The sequence below is a fragment of the Staurois parvus genome, unplaced genomic scaffold (assembly GCF_062004578.1).
Source record: "Staurois parvus isolate SC_StPar_1 unplaced genomic scaffold, SC_StPar_1.0 ptg000218l, whole genome shotgun sequence".
Taxonomy (NCBI): Eukaryota; Metazoa; Chordata; class Amphibia; order Anura; family Ranidae; genus Staurois; species Staurois parvus.
The window spans coordinates 4,015,013-4,040,777 of record NW_028318014.1 but is presented as its reverse complement, the minus strand read 5'-3'; the positions used below and the strand labels follow the sequence as shown (position 1 = coordinate 4,040,777).

At 40.3% G+C, this 25,765-nt stretch overlaps 1 protein-coding gene across 7 annotated transcripts in view; it reads left to right on the top strand.

Moving 5' to 3' along the window:
* The window catches only part of CAST (calpastatin), a 227,658-nt gene that overhangs the window by 164,347 nt on the left and 37,546 nt on the right, over positions 1–25,765 (top strand). For 5 of the 7 annotated variants that reach the window (XM_089679129.1, XM_089679131.1, XM_089679130.1 and 2 more), the window contains 9 exons: positions 754–852; positions 5,118–5,177; positions 7,453–7,566; positions 11,863–11,958; positions 14,010–14,093; positions 14,240–14,287; positions 20,745–20,837; positions 21,977–22,036; positions 24,911–25,009. In XM_089679129.1, coding sequence (XP_089535255.1) covers positions 754–852; positions 5,118–5,177; positions 7,453–7,566; positions 11,863–11,958; positions 14,010–14,093; positions 14,240–14,287; positions 20,745–20,837; positions 21,977–22,036; positions 24,911–25,009 — 753 coding nt within the window. The remainder of the gene's footprint in view (positions 1–753; positions 853–5,117; positions 5,178–7,452; positions 7,567–11,862; positions 11,959–14,009; positions 14,094–14,239; positions 14,288–20,744; positions 20,838–21,976; positions 22,037–24,910; positions 25,010–25,765) is intronic. The other 2 variants (XM_089679132.1, XM_089679133.1) reach the window with 2 other exon arrangements.

The following is a 25,765-nucleotide window of genomic DNA, read 5'->3' as shown; positions in this document are numbered from 1 at the left end:
GAAGATGAAACGTGGCTGGGTCTTCCAACATAACAATGATCCCAATCATACCGCCCGGGCAACCCCATAGAAAACCTTTGGGAGGGGGTTGAAAGTCTGTATTGCCCAGCGACAGCCCCAAAACATCACTGCCCTAGAGGAGATCTGCATGGAGGAATGGGCCAAGATACCAGCAACAGTGTGTGCCAACCTTGTGAAGACTTACAGGAAACATTTGATCTGTCATTGCCAACAAAGGATATATAACAAAGTATTGAGATGAACTTTTGATATTGACCAAACACTTATTTCCCTTCATAATTTGCACATAAATTCTTTCCAAATCGGCCAATGTGATTGTCTGGATTTTTTTTCTCATTTTGTCTCTCATAGTTGAGGTCTACCTATGATGCCAATTACAGGCCTCTCTCATCTTTTTAAGTGGGAGAACTTGCACAATTGGTGGCTGACTAAATACTTTTTTGCCCCACTGTAGTTTTAACTACATTTTTGGTGAGGAGGCCAGAAAACTAGTGTTGGTATAAAGTAGAACTTTTCCTATTATATTAACCAGCTACATTGATAGTGTAATAAAAACAATACACAACTATCGTACATACCAATTAGGTATTACTGCAGTACACCAAACTGAAGCTTCTTCCATCACCATCAAACAAAGGATTATGCATCAAAACAGTCTTTCTTTAGTAGTCAATTTCCATATTTTGTATTGACAGGGTAATCTATTGACAGTTGTCCCTTGCCTTTCTTCAGGTCTCATCATCTGTTGCTGGCAAAGCAGCTGTTGCTACAGTGGGGGCCGTTGCAGTAGGTGCTGCTACAGTAGCTTCATCTAGCAAACCTAAAGAAGAGGTAATGTACAGAAATTGCTCCGTACAAAAATACGATATTGGAAGTTAAATATATCATGGATAAATACTTAATTCTTCTTCATTAATTCCACAGATATGTGGTCTAGTTTAATTCCTATGTGCTTAGCTGGATTGTAACCGAAGGAAAAGGTTCCCACAATAATTTCTGGTTCTGTAAGGCAATTATTGGTGTGAACAGTTAGAATAAAAGGACCTCAAGCCTTTTGGTGTAGTTGCCCTTCTAATAGGTGGTGCCAACAAGGTCTAGGTTTGTGCATTTGCTAAATTTGGCGTAGATACTATATCAGTCACCTCTGCAGAATGATCTATGGTCACTACACCTCCCATGTGTGTCGATCTTTGTACTGGCTCTCTGTATATTTATAGAGAGGATGCATCAGTTCATACATTGATTTCAGTATATCTCAGAATCCAGTGGCATCTGTGTTTCCAGGTCCTTTTCTAATGGGCAGAAAGAGGAGGTCTCGCTCTCCCTTTTGGATTTTTAATTTATTTTATCCACCAGTATTTACCCAAAACTGAAATGGTAAGTCTAGAAGAGTAACCATGTAATGCTGTTTAAAGGAATAGAAAGGGGTCTTCACCTTTAGGTGATACAGATATATGAGGTGTGACAATTTAATTCCTGGAATGCTTGTGGCATAGCACAATGGTGGTGAGTCACACAGACATGTTCTGATATGTTCTAACGTGCAGTCGCCTGGGCAACAGATCAGTTGATTCAGTCTTTACACACTAATAGCAGAAATAACACGTGTGCCTTGCGCTGCTGGTGGAAAATGAGTGACAGGATCTGGAGCAGCAAAACTAACATAAAACTTTGCGTGAAAATTGGCAAAAGTGTGAGTGAAACTGTTAGCTCTGTTACAACTTATGCTGCTTATGGTGAACATTCCATGAAGAAATCAAGTATAGGTAGTTTAAGGAAGGACAGGAAGATGGCCATGGTGATGCAAGAAGTGGGCAACAAACAATGCAAACAAGAGATGCAAATGTGGACAGAGTGTGAACCCTTGTACGCTCAAATTGAAGATTGAGTGTTCGACTGATGACAGAAGAATTAAGCATGAACAGGGAAGCATATTCAACTGGAAGGTTTGGGAATTAGAAAAACTTCCACAAAGATGGTGCCTCGAATCTTGACAGTAGATCAGAAAGCATGTCTTCAAATTTCATCCAATCTTTTAAAGAATACAGAGGTGTTTGATAGGGTGATGAAAGTTGTGATGAAGCATGGTGTATCTGGTATGCTGCAGAAAAAAAATGCCACAGCATGCAGTGGAAAAAAAAATTCACCTCTCCTGAAGAAAGCACGCATGTCTCGTTCTCAGTTCTAAACCATGGAGTTCACTATGAGTTTATAGAACATGGTACAGCGGTCAACCAACATAGTTACTGGAAAATTCTGAAACGTTTACAGGAATCTGTTTGGTGGAAAAAACTGAACTCTGGTTTGACAAGTGGATTCTCCACCATGACAATGCTCCTGCACATGATGCATTAAGTGTTCACGAGTTCCTGGACCAGAAATCCATTCTGAAACTTAACCAACCACCTTATTCCCCTGACATAGTACCCTGTGACTGTTGGCTGTTTCCAAAATTAAAAAAATTCCCTAAAAGGACACAGATATAATAATATTCTGGACATCCAGCACACCACAACACTGCACAGTATTCCAGAGAAAACGTATTCCAGGAATGTTTCCTGCAGTGGCACAGTCATCTAGGAAAGTGCATCGCACCTTTCTTGGACGTTTGCCACCAGATGTTTCTATTTGAAGATTGACCCTTGGCTCTTGTTCTGGTGACAGCTGTAAAATTTTGGATCTCCCTCATTTTCTATTTTGTTGATATATGGGAAATAGGGTGAATCTGCCTAGCAGGAACACTAACAAGAATAAAAACTTGACAAGGGTTCTTTTCCTTTCCTACTCTATCTAGAAGTAAGTATTTTCTATATATGTGAATCAATAAATAATAGCACTGTGAACAGTGTTTTACATTAAACAGAATGGACTGGATGTAGGGCCTAAAACCAACTTCATTTCACTTGTATTGCATATATATATATATATATATATATATATATATATATATATATATATATATATATACAGTGGGGATCGAAAGTTTGGGCACCCCAGCTAAAAATGTGTATTAATGTGCATAAAGAAGCCAAGGAAAGATGGAAGAATCTCCAAAAGGCATCAAATTACAGATTAGGCATTCTTATAATATGTCAACAAAAGTTAGATTTTATTTCCATCAGTTACACTTTCAAAATAACCGAAAACAAAAAAATGGCGTCTGCAAAAGTTTGGGCACCCTGCAGAGTTAATATCTTGTACTGCCCCCTTTGGCAAGTATCACAGCTTGTAAACGCTTTTTGTAGCCAGCCAAGAGTCTTTCAATTCTTGTTTGAGGTATCTTTGCCCATTCTTCCTTACAAAAGTCTTCCAGTTCTTTGAGAGTTCTGGGCTGTCTGTCACGCACTGCTCTTTTAAGGTCTATCCAGAGATTTTCAATTATGTTGAGGTCAGGAGATTGTGAAGGCCATGGCAAAACCTTCAGTTTACGCCTCTTGATGTAATCCCCCGTGAATTTCGAGGTGTGTTTTAGGATCATTATCCATTTGTAGAAGCCATCCTTTCTTTAACTTCAGCTTTTTCACAGATGGCATCAAGTTACCATCCAAAATTTGCTGAAATTTTATTGAATCCATTTTTCCTTCTACTCGTGAGATGTTCCCTGTGCCACTGGCTGCAAAACAACCCCAAAGCATGATTGATCCAACCCCATGCTTAACAGTTGGACAGAGGTTCTTTTCATTAAATTCTGTGCCCCTTCTTCTCCAAACGTACCTTTGCTCATTCCGGCCAAAAAGTTCAATTTTAACCTCATCGGTCCACAGAACTTGTTTCCAAAATACATCAGGCTTGTCTATATGTTCATTTGCAAAGTTCAAACGATGATTTTTGTGGTGAGGACGTAGAAGAGGTTTTCTTCTGATGACTCTTCCATGAAGACCATATTTGTGCAAGTATCTCTTTATAGTGGAATAGTGTACCACAACTCCAGTGTCTGCCAGATCTTTCTGGAGGGATCGTGCAGTCAAACGTGGGTTTTGAATTGTTTTTCTCACAATCCTGCGAGCTGTTCTGTCTCATATTTTTCTTGGTCTTCCAGATCTTGCTTTAACTTCCACTGTTCCTGATGACTGCCATTTCTTAATTACATTCCGAACAGAGGATATTGACATCTGAAAACGCTTTGCTATCTTCTTATAGCCTTCTCCAGCTTTGTGAGCGTCAACTATTTTCAGTTTCAGTTTTCTAGACAACTGCTTAGAGGAACCCATGGTGCTGATTGTTAGGGCAAGGTCAGATGAGTCTGGGCATTTAAAACCTTTGAGCTTGACATCACCTGGTCTTCCCAGACGATGATTGAGAACAATCCATGACACTGGCAGGTCTCAGCTTTGCAAAGGGGGCAGTGCATGCTATAAATTCTGCAGGGTGCCCAAACTTTTGCAGACGCCATTTTTTTGTTTTCTGTTATTTTGAAAGTATAAATGATGGAAATAAAATCTAACTTTTGTTGACATATTATAAGAATGTCTAATCTGTAATTTGATGCCTTTTGGAGATTTTTCCATCTTTCCTTGGCTTCTTTATGCACATTAATACAAATGTTTAGCTGGGGTGCCCAAACTTTCGATCCCCACTGTGTATGTATATATATATATATATATATATATATAATATATATATGTGAGCTAGTGATTTGCAGCAGTGGAAGTATGAACAGAAGCTAGGAATGAAATCCTTTAATATGATGTTTATTTCACAGCCACTTGTTAGGTATCGTTGTGATGCAATTCTTTTCAGTTCTAAAAAGTTGAAATTATGTTCATCCAACAATTGTCCCTTGGATGATCTACTTCCATGTTGTGTATGATGGTGGTTGTGATCCAGACAGCATCCCTTTGTCATATATGTGAGCAACTAAAATATTCCATCGACAGAAATCTGTGATGGAAGGAAAAAGCAAAAATGTGTCTCATAACAATTCGATATATAGTAATGATAATTTATTTGACATTTATAAGCAAATGTATTATTGACATCGAGTAATGGAATTATTTAAAGCTGAAACCGTGCCTCAATATCTCTGTATCTTGTGTGCTGATCCCCTTTTATTTTTCCGTGTTATTTTTCTGACTACTCCTCCTTATTTACCACAGGTTAAAGAATTAAAGAAAGTGAGTGTGGACAAAATTGCTGCTGGTGCTGCTCCAAGCAAGGTGGGGCTAGATCTTGGGATTTAGGGGCAGTCTGCTACATTGCATACTTTACACAGCAGCTGGAATTGGTGGTAATATAGCAGGGTAAAATAAATTGCAAAACCATCACTTAAAGGATAAGTTTACCTTTTGTAATGTTACACCCATATTCAGGCTTTAACATATAATATGTTACAGATGCACCAACCTCCAATCCCCCAGCTGGCTGTCACAATCGGAAAAAATGTGCCTGTGCAGGGCTCCGCCCACTCGGCCACATCATTCATTCACAGTATTCTGTGAATTGGAAAACTACAAGTTCTGGCAGCCTTTTCACTGTTGAGCACTCTAGGTAGTTCATTGGGCTTCCTGTCATTGTGTAACTGCCTGCCCATGTCAGAAGTATGAGCAGATAGTTACACAGACACTCTGCAGGACTGTGAAGTTATACCCATGATCTGCTGATCATGGGTGCAATGCTTTATAGGCTATTATCAAACAAATAATAATAAATGCATATTTTTTTACCTGGAAAAAAAATCAGCATTTATTATTCTTTTCGTAAAGATGTACTTATAATTTCATTTTCAAATATTAACCTCTTAAATTACCACTATACATCTAAGCAGACTTTCGTTGGAGAAATGTATTGCCTGTAAAAATGCCAGGAAAATCTGTGACAAAAGAATACTTTGTAATTTGAACCTGACCTGTACCTTCTTCTTTAAGAGACTCCTCTGTTCTGCACTCATTACCTGTATCAATGGCACCTGTTTGAACTTGTTATCAGTTTAAAAGACACCTGTCCACAACCTCAAACAGTCACACTCGAAACTCCACTATGGTGAAGACCAAAGAGCTGTCGAAGGACACCAGAAACAAAATTGTAGACCTGCACCAGGCTGGGAACACTGAATCTGCAATAGGCAAGCAGCTTGGTGTGAACAAATCAACTGTGGGAGCAATAATTAGAAAATGGAAGACATACAAGATCACTGATAATCTCCCTCGATCTGGGGCTCAACGCAAGATCTCACCCCGTGGGGTCAAAATGATCACATTGAACGGTGAGCAAAAATCCCAGGATCACACGGGGGAACCTAGTGAATTACCTGTAGAGAGCTGGGACCAACGTAACAAAGGCTACCATCAGCAACACACTACGCCTCCAGGGACTCAGATCCTGCAGTGCCAGACATGTCCCCCTGCTTAAGCGAGTAGATGTCCGGGCCCGTCTGAAGTTTGCTAGAGAGCATTTGGATGATCCAGAAGAGGATTGGGAGAATGTCATATGGTCAGATGAAACCAAAATAGAACTGTTTGGTAGAAACACAACTCGTCGTGTTTGGAGGAGAGAGAATGCTGAGTTGCATCCAAAGAACACCATACCTACTGTGAAGCATGGGGGTGGCAACATCATGCTTTGGGGCTGTTTCTCCGCAAAGGGACCAGGACGACTGATCCATGTACAGGACAGAATGAATGGGGCCATGTATCGTGAGATTTTGAGTGCAAACCTCCTTCCATCAGCAAGGGCATTGAAGATGAAACGTGGCTGGGTCTTCCAACATAACAATGATCCCAATCATACCGCTCGGGCAACCCCATAGAAAACCTTTGGGAGGGGGTTGAAAGTCTGTATTGCCCAGCGACAGCCCCAAAACATCACTGCCCTAGAGGAGATCTGCATGGAGGAATGGGCCAAGATACCAGCAACAGTGTGTGCCAACCTTGTGAAGACTTACAGGAAACATTTGACCTCTGTCATTGCCAACAAAGGATATATAACAAAGTATTGAGATGAACTTTTGATATTGACCAAACACTTATTTCCCTTCATAATTTGCACATAAATTCTTTCCAAATCGGCCAATGTGATTTTTCTGGATTTTTTTTCTCATTTTGTCTCTCATAGTTGAGGTCTACCTATGATGCCAATTACAGGCCTCTCTCATCTTTTTAAGTGGGAGAACTTGCACAATTGGTGGCTGACTAAATACTTTTTTGCCCCACTGTAGTTATAACTACATTTTTGGTGAGGAGGCCAGAAAACTAGTGTTGGTATAAAGTAGAACTTTTCCTATTATATTAACCAGCTACATTGATAGTGTAATAAAAACAATACACAACTATCGTACATACCAATTAGGTATTACTGCAGTACACCAAACTGAAGCTTCTTCCATCACCATCAAACAAAGGATTATGCATCAAAACAGTCTTTCTTTAGTAGTCAATTTCCATATTTTGTATTGACAGGGTAATCTTTTGACAATTGTCCCTTGCCTTTCTTCAGGTCTCATCATCTGTTGCTGGCAAAGCAGCTGTTGCTACAGTGGGGGCCGCTGCAGTAGGTGCTGCTACAGTAGGTGCTGCTACAGTAGCTTCATCTAGCAAACCTAAAGAAGAGGTAATGTACAGAAATTGCTCCGTACAAAAATACGATATTGGAAGTTAAATATATCATGGATAAATACTTAATTCTTCTTCATTAATTCCACAGATATGTGGTCTAGTTTAATTCCTATGTGCTTAGCTGGATTGTAACCGAAGGAAAAGGTTCCCACAATAATTTCTGGTTCTGTAAGGCAATTATTGGTGTGAACAGTTAGAATAAAAGGACCTCAAGCCTTTTGGTGTAGTTGCCCTTCTAATAGGTGGTGCCAACAAGGTCTAGGTTTGTGCATTTGCTAAATTTGGCGTAGATACTATATCAGTCACCTCTGCAGAATGATCTATGGTCACTACACCTCCCATGTGTGTCGATCTTTGTACTGGCTCTCTGTATATTTATAGAGAGGATGCATCAGTTCATACATTGATTTCAGTATATCTCAGAATCCAATGGCATCTGTGTTTCCAGGTCCTTTTCTAATGGGCAGAAAGAGGAGGTCTCGCTCTCCCTTTTGGATTTTTAATTTATTTTATCCACCAGTATTTACCCAAAGCTGAAATGGGAAGTCTAGAAGAGTAACCATGTAACGCTGTTTAAAGGAATAGAAAGGGGTCTTCACCTTTAGGTGATACAGATATATGAGGTGTGACAATTTAATTCCTGGAATGCTTGTGGCGTAGCACAATGGTGGTGAGTCACACAGACATGTTCTGACATGTTCTAACGTGCAGTCGCCTGGGCAACAGATCAGTTGATTCAGTCTTTACACACTAATAGCAGAAATAACACGTGTGCCTTGCGCTGCTGGTGGAAAATGAGTGACAGGATCTGGAGCAGCAAAACTAACATAAAACCTTGCGTGAAAATTGGCAAAAGTGTGAGTGAAGCTGTTAGCTCTGTTACAACTTATGCTGCTTATGGTGAACATTCCATGAAGAAATCAAGTATAGGTAGTTTAAGGAAGGACAGGAAGATGGCCATGGTGATGCAAGAAGTGGGCACCAAACAATGCAAACAAGGGATGCAAATGTGGACAGAGTGTGAACCCTTGTACGCTCAAATTGAAGATTGAGTGTTCGACTGATGACAGAAGAATTAAGCATGAACAGGGAAGCATATTCAACTGGAAGGTTTGGGAATTAGAAAAACTTCCACAAAGATGGTGCCTCGAATCTTGACAGTAGATCAGAAAGCATGTCGTCTTCAAATTTCATCCAATCTTTTAAAGAATACAGAGGTGTTTGATAGGGTGATGAAAGTTGTGATGAAGCATGGTGTGTCTGGTATGCTGCAGAAAAAAAATGCCAGAGCATGCAGTGGAAAAAAAAATTCACCTCTCCTGAAGAAAGCACGCATGTCTCGTTCTCAGTTCAAAACCATGGAGTTCACTATGAGTTTATAGAACATGGTACAGCGGTCAACCAACATAGTTACTGGAAAATTCTGAAACGTTTACAGGAATCTGTTTGGTGGAAAAAACTGAACTCTGGTTTGACAAGTGGATTCTCCACCATGACAATGCTCCTGCACATGATGCATTAAGTGTTCATGAGTTCCTGGACCAGAAATCCATTCTGAAACTTAACCAACCACCTTATTCCCCTGACATAGTACCCTGTGACTGTTGGCTGTTTCCAAAATTAAAAAAATTCCCTAAAAGGACACAGATATAATAATATTCTGGATATCCAGCACACCACAACACTGCACAGTATTCCAGAGAAAACGTATTCCAGGAATGTTTCCTGCAGTGGCACAGTCATCTAGGAAAGTGCATTCCACCTTTCTTGGACGTTTGCCACCAGATGTTTCTATTTGAAGACTGACCCTTGGCTCTTGTTCTGATGACAGCTGTAAAATTTTGGATCTCCCTCATTTTCTATTTTGTTGATATATGGGAAATAGGGTGAATCTGCCTAGCAGGAACACTAACAAGAATAAAAACTTGACAAGGGTTCTTTTCCTTTCCTACTCTATCTAGAAGTAAGTATTTACTATATATGTGAATCAATAAATAATAGCACTGTGAACAGTGTTTTACATTAAACAGAATGGACTGGATGTAGGGCCTAAAACCAACTTCATTTCACTTGTATTGCATATATATATATATACAGTGGGGATCGAAAGTTTGGGCACCCCAGCTAAAAATGTGTATGATGACTGCCATTTCTTAATTACATTCCGAACAGAGGATATTGACATCTGAAAACGCTTTGCTATCTTCTTATAGCCTTCTCCAGCTTTGTGAGCGTCAACTATTTTCAGTTTCAGTTTTCTAGACAACTGCTTAGAGGAACCCATGGTGCTGATTGTTGGGGCAAGGTCAGATGAGTCTGGGCATTTAAAACCTTTGAGATTGACATCACCTGGTCTTCCCAGACGATGATTGAGAACAATCCATGACACTGGCAGGTCTCAGCTTGGCAAAGGGGGCAGTGCATGCTATAAATTCTGCAGGGTGCCCAAACTTTTGCAGACGCCATTTTTTTGTTTTCTGTTATTTTGAAAGTATAAATGATGGAAATAAAATCTAACTTTTGTTGACATATTATAAGAATGTCTAATCTGTAATTTGATGCCTTTTGGAGATTTTTCCATCTTTCCTCGGCTTCTTTATGCACATTAATACAAATGTTTAGCTGGGGTGCCCAAACTTTCGATCCCCACTGTGTATATATATATAATATATATATATATATATGTAATGTGAGCTAGTGATTTGCAGCAGTGGAAGTATGAACAGAAGCTAGGAATGAAATCCTTTAATATGATCTTTATTTCACAGCCACTTGTTAGGTATCGTTGTGATGCAATTCTTTTCAGTTCTAAAAAGTTGAAATTATGTTCATCCAACAATTGTCCCTTGGATGATCTACTTCCATGTTGTGTATGATGGTGGTTGTGATCCAGAGAGCATCCCTTGTCATATATGTGAGCAACTAAAATATTCCATCTACACAATAATATACAAAAAAAGGTGCAGCGCTAGAGCACAAATAAATGAACATATATATATACATGTATAAAGTCGTGCAAAAGATATAAAGTGATGCTGTGCACTCATATATATGCCACTATGCAGTGGCTAATATAACGTGAGGGAAAAAACTGCTGTGTCCACATATAAGTCCAACGTGAAGATGTGAGCAAGATCTCAATCGATCTATAGACTTCCAAACGACATAAACTGTGCACACGGTGAAACAGTGAGGATACAGATTACGCACTCACCAGATGCGCAACCTTTATGCGCCTTTATATATTATAGAGACTTCCAATATGTCATCAGAGGTCTGGTCAGATCTGGTCAGGTCCCCTTCGTTATCCCATACTCTGCATACAGCCTTCTCATTAGGCGATGGCCACTCTGTAGATGCACCTGGCTCCCAGAGGAGCTGACTTCTGCATGAGTAGTCACTCTTCTTCTTTAAAGCATCACAGCAAATCTCACTGATGAGCACAGACAAACACACATGTGAGAAATCAAGAGCAGCAAGGAGATTTGCTGTGATGCTTTAAAGAAGAAGAGTAAATTGCAAAACCATCACTTAAAGGATAAGTTTACCTTTTGTAATGTTACACCCATATTCAGGCTTTAACATATAATATGTTACAGATGCACCAACCTCCAATCCCCCAGCTGGCTGTCACAATCAGAAAAAACGTGCCTGTGCGAGGCTCCGAACACTCGGCCACATCATTCATTCACAGTATTCTGTGAATTGGAAAACTACAAGTTCTGGCAGCCTTTTCACTGTTGAGCACCCTAGGTAGTTCATTGGGCTTCCTGTCATTGTGTAACTGCCTGCCCATGTCAGAAGTATGAGCAGATAGTTACACAGACACTCTGCAGGACTGTGAAGTTATACCCATGATCTGCTGATCATGGGTGCAATGCTTTATAGGCTATTATCAAAAAAATAATAATAAATGCATATTTTTTTACCTGGAAAAAAAATCAGCATTTATTATTCTTTTCGTAAAGATGTACTTATAATTTCATTTTCAAATATTAACCTCTTAAATTACCACTATACATCTAAGCAGACTTTCGTTGGAGAAATGTATTGCCTGTAAAAATGCCAGGAAAATCTGTGACAAAAGAATACCTGTAATTTGAATATCAGAAAGTGATCCTCAAGGAAGTAAAACAATGATAGTTATTTAGCTAAACTTCAAGAAAAAGGGTGTATATTAGCCCTCTTTTTACATTTTGTACATTTTTAGTTATGGGGTATTTAGTTTATTACTCCTGTTGTCTTTATGCTTTGGCTGTGTAGCTAATTATCTTGTGCCTCTGATTTGTAGAGTGAAAAGGATGACGCTTTAGATTTGTTAATTGATACTTTGGGGGGACCAGAAAGTGTTCCAGAGTCTCCACAATTCACTGGACCGGAGGTCGCTGTAAGTAGATTTTTGGATGTGTAAACTAAAACATGGCATGACATTTTAAAATTTATTATAAACAGTTTAGTTGATAAAATTTAAGTTACAGTGTGTGTGTGTGTGTGTGTGTATATATACATATATATTCCTATTGTACAGCGCTGAGCAAACCCTTTGGCGCTATATAAACTCGATGTAATAATATATATACATATCATATGTGTGTGTGTGTGTGTGTGTGTGTGTGTATATATATATATATATATATATATATATATATATATATATATATATATATATATATATATGTATGTGTGTATGTATATGTATGTATATATATATATATATATATATATATATATATATAAATCCCAAAAACATTTTCAGTCGGCAATATGTATGTGACAGTGAGCGGTATATGTACAGGAGAGGAGTGCAATAGGTATAATAGCAGGCAGTATTTACAGGAGAAGCTTGTGGAGGATATGTTTGGGAACATTATATAGCGAGCAATATGTGCAGGAGAGGTGTGCGAACAGTTTGAGAGCATGCAGTATGTGCAAGATAGAACTGGCATGTGCAAGATAGGAGTGTAGAGGGTTTAACATGGGGCAGAGTGTATGAAGGAGTGCAAAGGGTATGACAGTGGCAGGCAGACCTGAAGGTGAGAACATTCAAATGCTCTACACTGAGTACTTGAAAATTGTCTGGTTTCAGAGGAGATTATGACATTCACTGGTCTCCTGTTCAGCATCCTCCTTGAGTTTCACTGCAGGATGGCTGTAAATGTAAAAGCTCAGCCCTGCACATAACAATCGCAGAGCATCTGTTCAGTTCAGTTTTCTGGGCTGTGATGTTTCTTTGACAGCCTTCCGTCAACTATAGAAGCCACTTTCATAGCGGTTTTTGGACTGTGCAAAGCTGTAATGTGCAGGCAGCACCATGCCCTGGAGCTGCAGTAGCCAGTTTTACAGAGGGCAGGGAGCTCATTCTGTGGTAGTGGAGCTTGCCAATATGGGTGGTCTGCGGGATGGAGCTCTGCTGACATAGTGGCAATAACTTCTACAAGAGATAGGAAGCTGCCCAGTGAATTTTAGACTTGTGGCACAGTGCTGGAGTGGTGGTGGTGGGGGGGCATGTTGCAGTAAAATATGAAGGTGTCGGGACAGAGAAGAACACTTGCCTGACAGGGCTGAAGAAGAAGGGTAAATGTGTCACTGGAGAGTTGTAGTTTGGAGGTGTCAGGGCAGGGCAGGGGTGTGGAGTACTTGCGACACACAGTACTGGAGAGGAGGGAGAGATGTGTAGCGTTAAGAGTATAAAGGTGACTAATCTGGGGGTGAGGGTGGAAAGTTAATACAATATTTTATGGGTACTGGTGCAGTATGGTGGGGAGTGAAGAGCTGCTGAGGGCTGGATACACAAGAAGGAATGCCTACTGGAAGCAGAACCATCCAATGCCAAAACGGCATCAGAAAGCACTGCTATAATCTTGTCCCCCGTTGGCAAAACAGAAATCCAACTTAATCATATAATTAAGGATACCTTCTTTCTCTTTCCATCTCTACCTTGCTAAAGTAATAACAAAGTAAAGTAACCTATAGTAATCAAAGTGCACCTCTCATTATTATTTTGGAACTGAAAACTGTAAATTCTTTCTGCTTTTTCATTGAGTCCAAAGTGTATACAAACTAGAAGATGATAATGTGCTTGAGGTCCATTTATAGCTTTTACAGGCATTCTTGCATGCACATACCTGCTTATATAGTAGCAAGGGGCATTTACCAAGGCAATTAATATGGGATACCTTGTTAAATCCTAATTGCATGTTAGCTTTGTTGGCAAAGTTCATTCGATTATTTTTATTGTCATTTGAGAATTTTGAAATGGAAAATGTGAGTCATGTTTGTGTGATGTAGATATTCTATAAATGTAGAAGCATAAGGATCACTGACTTCTTGGGCACTGTCTTTACGTGTTCATAGCAGATTTTTTTAAATCAGAAAGATGTCACCATCATACTGTCAAGCATGTCAGTTCACTAGATTTTCATTTTCTTTTTATATAAGGACATCCCTGCCACATCAGAATATCTAGAGGAACTGGGAAAGAGAGAATCCACAATCCCACCAGAATACAGACATCTCCTGGATGTAAGATTGTTATTCAATAAAATAATAAATGATCCTAACTTATACTGTAAAGCGCTGAGCAAACTGTTGGCGCTATATAAATCCTGTATAATAATAATAACTTGTAAATTGCTTTAATGACAAGCAATATTGAACCTGTCTTGTAGGGTAAAGGGGAAAAGCCTACAGAACCTCCACCAAAGGCAGCTGAAGAGGTAACTTATACATTGAATTGTTTGTGTATATGTGTGTGAAATGTTGTTGTTTGTGTTTAAACGACTGTGGGGTGTTTATGGTTATACTGTATTTTGCTTAGATGGATGTTTTGGTGTCTGTGTTTCCGCTGGGGAGATACCAGCCTATATTTATCCTGGTGACCATTGTGTCAAGGACAAAAAGTGCTGGGTCATCCAGAATATTAGTTGTCACCAAAACTGGATTAAACAGGAAAATATTCAATGGGAACATCTGCTCCAGTGACAACTGACTTGAGGAGACTTCTTCATAAACTGATGTTCCTCCAAGACAGTAAGTCAAGTAAAATTTTCCCAAAGAGACAGACAGCAAAGGCTAAAAAAAAAAAAAAAATTGACAGGATTTAATGTATTGTATATAACTAGGTTGGATTCTGGGAGCAAGAATTCCCTCACAACATATCATATCTGTTATTAGGGTGGCAATTCCGAGCATTGCTGTACCGAATATTGCTGCTGCTGTTCTATAAAGTCTTGAATGATATTATGTGGGTGGATATCAGTCACCGATTAATATAAAAATAAACCTTCCACCCTTATTATCAGATTGTGGTTTTAACCTTTTCTCCTGTAAAAACATATATGGTATAAGGTACATTGAAAGTTAATTTAAATTAACAAAATAACTAAACCTGATATTTGGCACAATGATACCTAGGATTTTGCCAGGGGCTTCAGTGTATCAACAGATGAGGGGAAATCTGGATGACTGGCGATGAAACACTGGTGAGGAGCTGGGTTGATTTTTTTCTTAACAGAAAACAGTTTTTTAAAGTCTTGCTCAGCTAGAAATACAGCTCACAGTACAGTAGTTACAAGTCAATAAGTATATTAGCAGATCATACAATATAATAGCCTGTATATCCTGGGCGCAAAAGATGATATTGCGGCATATTAAATAATTCACATGTCAGGACAATAGCATTCTCCATATGTATTAATAGGCAGAAGTAAGAAGGATTACCACTCTAAATTGTTTCAGGGCCATGTCAATATAAAAGGATGAGAGGGAGGGAAGGGTCAAGAAGGGGAAGGAAGTAACAGTGGGGTAGACAACAAAGAGGGGGACAGTATGGGGGGGAAGAGGAGGGGAGACTGAAAAAGGAGGAGTTAAGGGGGGAGGGACAGAAGCGAGAAATCACCATAAGCATGTATCCAAATAGACCATACCTTATCAACTTTCCTAGGACAATTCCTACTCTCATATGTTATTTTGTAAAGGGGCAGAACTGAGTTAATCACCTTCCACCAAGTGAACACAGTTGGAGGTGTAAGAGACTTCCAATGTAGTAAAATTTCCCTTCTTGCATAGCATGTTCAATAGGTAAGGAAGAGCTTGGTGTATGTCTGCCTCCACATCCTCAGCAACTCATCAATAGAAGAAGTGGATCGGGTCGTAAGGCCAGATCCCACATATCATTAAGAGTATCAACCACTGACTTCCAAAAGGGGCAAAAAACAGACCAGGAACACACCATGTGGATAAAAGTACCAGTAGAAGCAGCACATCTCGTGCACAAGGGGGTCTGCCTGAGAGTAAATATTGGCCAAGTACTGAGGGGTATAGTATGCCCTGTGTATAAATTTCAGCTGTATAAACCTATCTTTAGCAGAAATCATAGAAGTCACATAGGTTGAGATACAGTCCTCCCAGTCTTCCTACGTAAGCTCAGGGATATCTGCATGCCAGCGGTCAAGAGTGCAAGTGGATTTAGTGTCATAAGCTACAGAGAGATGAAGGTACAGGGAAGACCAGGGTTTCCCCATCACCTTTGAGGCAAGAATACGTTCAGTTTGGTCAGACTTCAATACCACAGGCTCTGGAAATTGAGCAGCAAGTGCATGTTTCATATGTCAATATATAGAGCCTGGCAGGGAGTATGTCTGTCTCAGGGTACCAAAGGAGAGACGTTCTTCTCTAAATAAGCAGCAGTGGTCCCTCCCACCCAAACCCCAAAAAGGTACATTTGTCCACCCATTAAAGTGATGTTTGCATGTCAGTACGAGGAACAGATGGATGTAATGGAAAAAGCACTGACTTATCCCAATTAATTCTGATCCCTGAAAAACGGGCAAAGCAATCAATAAGTCTAGTGCCGAGCATAGAGGAGGACGTGTCCACCAGGTACAGCAGGGAGTCGTCGGCATATAAAAAAAGTTTCTCCTCCATGGAGCCCACGTGAATACCTCTCACTGCGGGATCAGTTCTGAGGAGGATAGCGAGGGACTTCTAAGCTAAAGCAAATAAGCCTGGGGAGACAGGGCAACCTTCACGTGTCCCTCTGCCCAAGGGGAGAGATTACAAAAGGGTTGTAGTGGTCCTAACCCTAGCCCATGGGTGAGCGTTTAGTAGTTTCAACCAGCAGAGAAAGGGATGACCAAACCCAAAGCTGGTCAGAACCACTCAGACATAGTTCCACTCAACCGAATCGAACACTTTTTCAGCGTCCAAGGATGCCCCTATCCCAGGGCCATATGAGTATAGAAATGTCTAATATTAATATCAGTGCCCCTGCCAGGCATAAGGACATAATCACTGTATTGAAGTAGTTAGACAAAATTTTAGATGGGAGCTTCGCATCTGCATTTAACAGAGAGATGGGGCAATAGGAGGAACAATGATCACGTTTTTTCCCCAGTTTCGGGATCACCACGATCACTGCATCGCTCATAGAATCTGGAAGAGGAGCAACCCCCAGCGACGTCACAATCAACGAGTGGAGACAAGGAAGTTGTTCCTCAGTATAGTTCTTATAAAGTTGTGCAAGGAGCCTATCAGTGCCAGGAGTCTTACCCGACTGAAGAGGGCCCAATGCCTTTTGCACCTCCTCCAAAGTAATGGGGGAATTTAGCTTGCCTCAATAGATGGAGGTAAGAACCTGGAAATCTCCCCCAGCCAGTTACGTCTGGAGTTCACCATCCATATAGGCCACCCAAGAGCTATAGAGGGTTTCTTAGTATGAAACAAAGCAATCATTGATCTCCACAGGGTTAATAAACATGTCACTTATGGGACTCAGGATTTGGGGTATGCCATGTGTTCTGCGTCAAACCAGGCTAACAGTTTCTCATTTCTCTCACCCTTTTCAAATACTCTCTTCGACTGATGTAAATGATGTTTTTTAGTTAGTGACATCCAAAGAAGTAACACATCCCTAGTAAGGGACTTGGATAATACTATGTGACATCCAAAGACGTAACGCATCCCTAGTAAGGGACTGTGATAACACTGTGGGCCTTTAATATGTACATACAGCTGTTCTTGTTTAGAGGCAGCAACTTCACCTTTAACTAGGTCCGCCTTACGGTCTATATGTACCAAACCTATAAACAAGTGGCCATCTGGTGGAAGCTTTAAAGGCATCCCATACAGTGGCATCAGAGGTGAAGTCGGGGTTGATACTACAAAATTTATTGAGGTAATACTTGAACTTTGGTTTAACGGTAACATCAGTAATCCAAAATCTAGAAAGTCTCCACAATCTATCCAAGGGGTTATCCGATGCCCTGCGTTGTAGTAGAAGTGCAGCATCCCCCTCGTTAGGATAGACATGTCCCTGTACCTGAGCAAGACTGATATCCCCCACAAAGGCCATATCATTATGAGAAAATATTTTGTAGGCGGCGAAGTGGTCGGCATAGGTGCAAGTGGTAGGGTATTTCCAACGGCAAACATCAGTTAAACCGTATATCTTCGCCCATGTAGAAAGGTCAGAATGAGAGTGGCCTTCTGGGGATAGCTTTTCCCTACCTGGGTCGGGGGCCAGATTACAATCACCCACGATTATGATGTTATCAGTAGCGTATTTAGCCACCAATGCTGTCACTTTATGCAGCAGCTTAAGGGAGGCCAGTGGAGGCAAATATAAACCGACTAAAACTGTCTCTAATTATTCAATTTGAGCATACAGAATTATAAACCAGCCATCTGGGTTCCGGACAAGATCCAGTAATTTGAAGGGCAGGGATTTGCGAACCACTCTACTCACCCCCAGATCAAAATTAGAGTAGGTGGCATGATAGTGGTGTCCAACCTACCGCTTTTTAGGTGGTAAGCTAAGGGTCTTGCTACCAAGAGATGCATCTCCTGTAATAAACAAATATGAGAAGCATTATTATTATTAGGTGCCATCAACTCAAACCCGAGTTTTAACATTTTGATGAATAAGAGCTCTAAAAAGAAGTTGGCTTTGTGCTAGTCTGGTGAGACTCTACAGTGTCATCCCCACAACTGTAGTGAACTTGTCCAACCACCTAGTAGCCAGTATCCCTCTTCATCTGGTTCCTTTGATTTTCCCAAACATTTCCTTCTCCAGTGATCCCTCTCTGATAGAGTGACTAAAATACAATTGCAATTTCATCATTTTGGGCTTCTCGTAACTCTCTTCTATGAGGAGCATAGGTCTTCAAAAACTGAAATACTAGGGAATGCTTAACAGTGGAGCTTGGGCTGCTTGTATTCTCCTAGACATTACTATACTGTGACATAGCAAAGAGAAAATAATTGCTATGGGACATCACCCACCAAAAACAGAAGGCTGGACTCGGATAGACTAGGCATGAGAAATCACTAGATGGACAGAAAGCACTATACTGGAAATACATAAGCCCATGCGAGAAAATTACAGTGAAAAGAGCTGTAACAAACCAGAATAAAATTTAAAAACCTCGCCCATCCCCTTAAAACTGAGGAAGGCTTCCATCCCAAACTTGGCAGGCTCTCAAGCCACACATAGGGGGCTCAGTGCGCAAGGTGTGCAAAAATATAGAAAGCGCAACAGGCATTTCGGTGGATAAATTCGGTGCAGGTATTCTGGTGAAACCGCGGGCACATTACTTGAGCAGTTGCAGTTAAATATTAACTATAGTACAAGCAACTTCCAACACGGTGGAGAGTTTAAGCACTAAAATGATCAAGTTGCAGATGCTGTGCCAGGTTACCACATTATTCCAAGTTTGCCCAGAGGGTGCACAAATACAGGGCACAATGGCAAAGACCCCAGCAGGCATTCAGGCTAATAATGTACACTAGGATCTTGTAAAAAATAAAAAATATAGAAGGCCTCACAGAGCTCTCCAGACAGGTAGACAAAGATACAGGAAAGCCCACTGGGAATGAGACTACTTGCAAACCGTTTCAATCCAGGAAGCTATGTCTTCAGGAGATTTGAAGAAACGCATGTGGTTTCCATCTTGAATTCTCAGCTTGGCAGGAAACAACATACTAGGAAACTGCAACCCTTTTAGCGCGGAGCTTAGCTCTAACATGGTCAAAGGATTTCTGTTGATGCTGTGTCTCCACGGAATAATCAGGGAATATGAGGAGCTTAGTGTTTTCATACATCAGGTCCCCCTGATTGCAGGCTTCACGGAGCACCAGATCGCAATCTCTGAAGTGGAGAAGTTTAAAGGTCAATGTGAGTGGCGGCACCCCTTACGGGCTGCAGGTTGCAGGCATGCAGTATGCTAGCTTGACGGAGAAAATAGGCAAGAATTTAGCTTTAGGCAGAAGCGATATCAGGAGCGTTTCCCTAAAAGTCGTGGGTCCAGAGCCTTCCGAGCCCTCGGAGCTCAATTATGCATCAGTTGTTGCGTCAATTGTAGTTCTCCACATCCTCAGCTCTGGATTTCAGGTGTTTAACCTTGTTCTATTGGATGTGGAGGGTCGCGCTGGTCGCGCTGAACATCTTCCACGTAGGACACTCTGTGCTTGCCCTCTGTTATGCGCTCCCTGAATTGATCAAGACCCGTGCAAATAAAGTCGATTTCAGCTTGCAGATGATCTATCTTGGTGGTAAGAGCAGTCTGGCAGCTATTGATAGCTTGCGTGAGAGAGTCAAAGTTATCTGACCCTGAGGAAGCAGGCTCTGGGCCCTCAGTCTGTGTCTCTGTCACAGGTGCAATGGCAGGAGTGCCCGCAAAGGGCCTCAGTAGTCACAGGATTAGCTGCGTGACAAATCGAGCCAGCATGTCTGCCTCTAATCATCACCCAGCACTGGAAGGGGAATTGCTCCTGCTGAACATAAGGTACCCTGCACTGACTGGTAAGCCAGGATTAAGACTGGAATCGGGGGCCTCATATCTACATGTCTGCTTTCAGTGCTATCTTGGACAATCCCCGTGTTGATAGATGTTTAAATAGTTTAAGTTAACTTAAAGAAAATTAAATGGAATAGGGAAACATAAAAAATGAAATGGTGAAAGTTGCCCAAATAAATGAATATATTTTGTTTTCTGCTTTTCCCTGGGAAAAGTTTATTCTAACTAGTTTTTGTATGTATGGCTTTATTATTTCCTTCTTTTTGTATGTTACATCACTATAATGCTGACGGTTTTGTCATTGCATAAAGTAAGAAAGTGTAATAATTGTCTGCAGTATTTGCATCATTTTGTGCATTTACTCATTTTGTTTTTATAGACTTTGGATGATGAGGATCTTGTTGCAGCAATGTCATCTGATTTTGTCAGCTGTTCAGCTCCACCTGATGAGAAGAAGCCAAAACTAGAAGAGGTAGTGATGCTGTTCCTTTTGTATGGTGTAAAGTGTAATTTTTGTTAATGAAGAAATATAGCCAAAGTTATTTTTTGCTATACTTCTCCAGGGGATCACAGGAGTCCATTCCATTCTGGACTCCTTTGACCTGTTTTTGGCCGATCGCGTGCTAAAGGTCACTGTCAGCTGACATCACTCAGCCGCTCCAGGTCAGAAAAGATCTTGACTTTAAAGTCAGGATCCACTCAGATGCCTGGACCAGCAGTTGGCTCATCCTCTCAGTGAGCCGCTGAGAGCCTGAACCAGCTGCTCCTGCCCCCTTCACAGCCCAGCGCTCCAGTGAGAACTGGAGGGGCAGAGCAGAGAGCCGGTGACTGACAGTCAACACTCTGCTCAAAGCGGAGGGCAGAAATGAGCGATCAGCAGTGTTTGATTGCTCAGTTCTCAGCTGACGGGGACAGATGCAGCATCGGACTGATGCTGCATCCACCTAGGTGAGTCTTAATGTGTTTTTTATTTTTAAGAAGATGGATGGAAATTTGGAACAAGAAGTCATTATTGACAAGTACACACATTTCTTTCAACACGTAACACTATGACACTCAATAAATACTAGAAAATACAGAAAACTGATAAAACCAGAAGGGACATAGGACATGTCACCATTACCAATTTTATATATTGTTTATTGTTTTTTGTATGCTCTCTTAAATTGGGTAATATACTGGAAATTTTCTTACAAGGTGTATTATATACATTGCTGCGCATGTAAAGCTATTACTATTTTACAGTTGGCTTGTTTCGATGTGCGAGTGTGCAAGCTGACAACTTTGCACTGCCACCCAAATCCACAAATAAATAATTATTCCCTTGTGCACTATACAGGTATTAGTTCTACAGAGAGGCCTTTCAGATACCTATGCATGCATACATACAGTGATCTGTTTTAATAAAGAATGCTTTTACCATCGCTGCCAAAGTCAGCATATTACCATATCATAGATTGAATGTGACAAGGCAAGGGCCCTTGTTTGGTATAAGCAGTTTGAAAGTGATGACCACCATAGGAATATGAAAACATTAGGTATTTATGGTAGTGTGTGTTGCATTGTAGTGCCTTTCATTAAACATTTATCATAAATTATTTTTTGTGGCAGAAAAAAGAAGCACCGAAGGCATCAACAGCTCCTACTGCACATTCACAGCCCCAGTCTACTGTAAGAATATTGTTACTACTTCAAAAATCATTCCTTTTTTTGGGAAAAGTAAACTTCACTGTACAGAATATACAGTATATATTTGTAGCATGCTGGAAAACATCTACAACCATTACTACATTTAATATCAGTCTCCTAATTTACCCCTTGCAAGCTAATTTTTGCTAGTTAGGTTTGCATCACTAGCACAGTACTTGTGACTCATATGTGCATAAGCAGCAAAAAAACTGCATTCCCATTGGAGTTTAAGTACACTTGCTGCTGCCTCATTCTAGTGTTAAAGATTATAGGGTCATAGCTTGTTTTTGACAATAGTCCTGTTCTGAAAGATGTGTAACATAGCAGAGCTTCCACACAAAGATATACTTTGTCAGTATGATTAACTATGGTGACTCTGAACAGCTTACAGTATGTGCACAGATAGATTGTACAGTTAAAACAGAAGCATCAAAGTCAACTTAAAGTGGTTGTAAACCTTTACCTATACCCAGTGAAGTGATTGTCTCAGGTGACACAGAGGTGAAACAATCTTCCTAAATAAGTTGTACCTGTTCATCTGTAGCGATTTGTCCTGTACATCCTGAAAAACTCAGAGATTAAAATTATTTTTCACAGGCTCACAAAGCAGGGGACAGAGAACTGCAGTTACACACTGTGCAAGAGAGAAATTACATTTAGTGATTTGGAAAGAGCCAAGTAAACACTATAGAAATCCATGCTTTCTTGATATTTCATGTCTGAGGTTTACAACCACTTTAATGTTTTTTTAAGAAAGCAGATGCAGCAAGGTTTTGATAAGTCGATCATTTTTTTTCTTCCTTCTGAGAGTGGCCCACAGATGGCTGCCTGCTGCTACTACAGTATATATACTCACTGGCCTCTTTATTAGGTACACTTTGCTAGTGCCAAGAAGATATTCTGCTCACCAGTACACCACCACTAGCCTGAACCGTTGATACAAGGCAGGATGGATCCATGATTTCATGTTGTTTATGCAAAATTCTGACTCTACCATCTGAATGTCACAGCAACCAGTCTGCCCATTTTCCTCTGACATCAACAAGGCATTTTCAGCCACACAACTGGATATTTTTTCTTTTTCGGACCATTCTCTGTAAACCCTGGAGATGGTTGTGCGTGAAAATCCCAGTAGATCAGCAGTTTTTGAGATACTCAGACCAGCCTGTCTGGCACCAACAACTATGCCACTTTCAAAGTCACTTAAATCCCCTTTCTTCCCCATTCTGATGCTCAGTTTGCACTTCAGCAAGTTGTTTTCACCACGTCTATATGCCTAAATGCATTGAGTTGATGCCATGTGATTGGTTGTTAGCAGTTTGTGTTACCAAGCAATTGAACAGCTGTACCTAATAAATTGGCCGGTGAGTGTATATCTGAATACAGCCAAGTGATTGTCATATTTGGCCAGGCTAAAGCAAGACTAGTGTTTTTATAATATTTTTTTTTTACTTTTCATGTTTGGATAACAGTTTTAGCAGAAGGTATTTAAGCAGAAATGCGACCATTATTCTTTAGGCTTTTTAGTGTAGTCTTGTTAATGACAGCTGCTTCCTGATTTGTTAATGTTGGCTTCTGCGCATTACAGCTCTTTGTGTGATATTAAATCAGCCTATCTGCCGAGATCAGTAATCATGTCTCCAGTACAGAACATCTCACAATGAATTTCTCAATCTAAAACCACACCCTGCATGAGTCATACTGCATGCTAAGACAGCTGAGGAGGAAACAAAGACAAAGGAAATGTATGAAGATCACAGTACTTCGAATCTGCAAATGTATTGCTTGAGCAGGCAGTTATGATGCAAATAGGAAGGGCTAGGGTCTGCAAATGTTTCCTAAAATGACACAATGGCAACATCTTCTTGTACCCGATATTTATCAAGATCCCGCCAGTGCTGTGGTAGCAATGAGCAGAATATTTAATAGTACATGCGAGACAGTATTCCAACATCTGTTGAAGCACTGATTATTAATCCTACACCTGCCAAAAAGTTTTACACAAAACCCAAACCTTTAGGAGGCCATTTCATAATTTTTCACACAACTTTCACTCAGGACTTTCATGTATTTTGTTATTTCCAATTAGAAAAATATGTGAATCCTGGGTGAAAGTTTTGTGAATCGTGAAAGAACTTATAAATGGACCCCTTTGTAAATAATTTATATCAGGGCCAAAATTGTCCTATCCACCTTTACCTACGCTGACAGCACTGAGATCTCCCAGTGCCAATTACCAGAGGCCGAAACAAAATGATACATTGACAGAGGAATGCCTGTTGCCTAAAAAGATCACATATGTTGAAAATATGGGTTTAACTGTATTTTACATAAATAACACAGACAACATTTCCCTTACAGTCCGTTCACATATAGGCGTTTTGAATCGGGGGGCCACGATCCTGCCCGCAATTTCAAAACGCGCTGTTAAAATGTGAAATCGCTCATCAGCGTGTTTTACGTGCTATTAATTTTAATGGCACCTGAAAACGTAGGGCAATTTTGCTGCGGTTGCCATGCGGTGCCCAAAAGAAGTTCTGGAACTTCTTATTGGGTGAAATACATTACGAGATTCTGTTTGCGTGATTTTTGTGTATGAAAAAAATCAATGGCAACTACGGCAACATCACCCCACGTTTTCAGGTGCCATTGAAATGAACGGCACCTGAACATGCTGATGAGTGATTTCACATTTTAACAGCACATTTTGAAATCATGGGAAGAATCGCAGAGATTTCGCTTATATGTGAATGAAGCCTGCACTTTTATATAGAGCTAATATGTATCAGATGCTTTCATAGCATGTCAGCATACACCCTTATTTTTAGATCTTGATCTTGTGTTTTTTCTCTTTAGAACGCATCAGATGAAGCTTTAGATGCACTTATGGGCACACTTGAGGGTCCCCCAGCAAATGTACCCGAATCACCCCAGTTTACAGGCCCAGAAGTAACAGTAAGTCACCGCTTTCTCATACACATTATTGATCTATCAAAAATACATGCTTAGGGGGAGCTCTTCATAATGGCTGCAATAAATGTTCATACCTTGGAAATTAATGCAGAGATCTCAGTTAGGGGTTGGTAGGATTCTGGCAGCATTTACCAGAATATTAAACAAACACAAATGCTTGTCTGAAAAAAAAGATTTCTGTGAGCTTAAAGGTGGTAATATGTACAAAATTTAACATATAACAAATATATTTACATTTTGCTTTATGGGGCCTGATAATTAAAAGCAATATAACAGATCACTGGAAAACATATAATTGTTGAAAATACTCAACATAACTAAACACTAATGCCCCATACACACGATGGGAATATCGGACGAAAGATAGGCCGTTTTTTTTCGCTTGCTAGTCACATCAAAAGTGAAAAGGTTACTAAAGATACGAAAATTCTATGATGTCATGTATTGCGTTGTATTTGTATTGTATTTTCAGACGACTACTGTACTGATTAAACACAAATCGTACGATCTGGTATCATACGAGAAAAATATTTGCACTTGTCCCTTCGGATATTGTCGTGATCGGCTCTCAAAAGCTGTGTGCTAACGAACCGATTATCGGACGATCGGTCCTCATACGAAAATTTTCATTCGATTTTCTTCTAGTGTGTACCGGGCATTAGACCTTCTGCTGTTGGCTGAATTTGAAAAAGACTGTGACAGTTGCTAGTTGTCCATCTATGCAGGCAAGGATAAGGA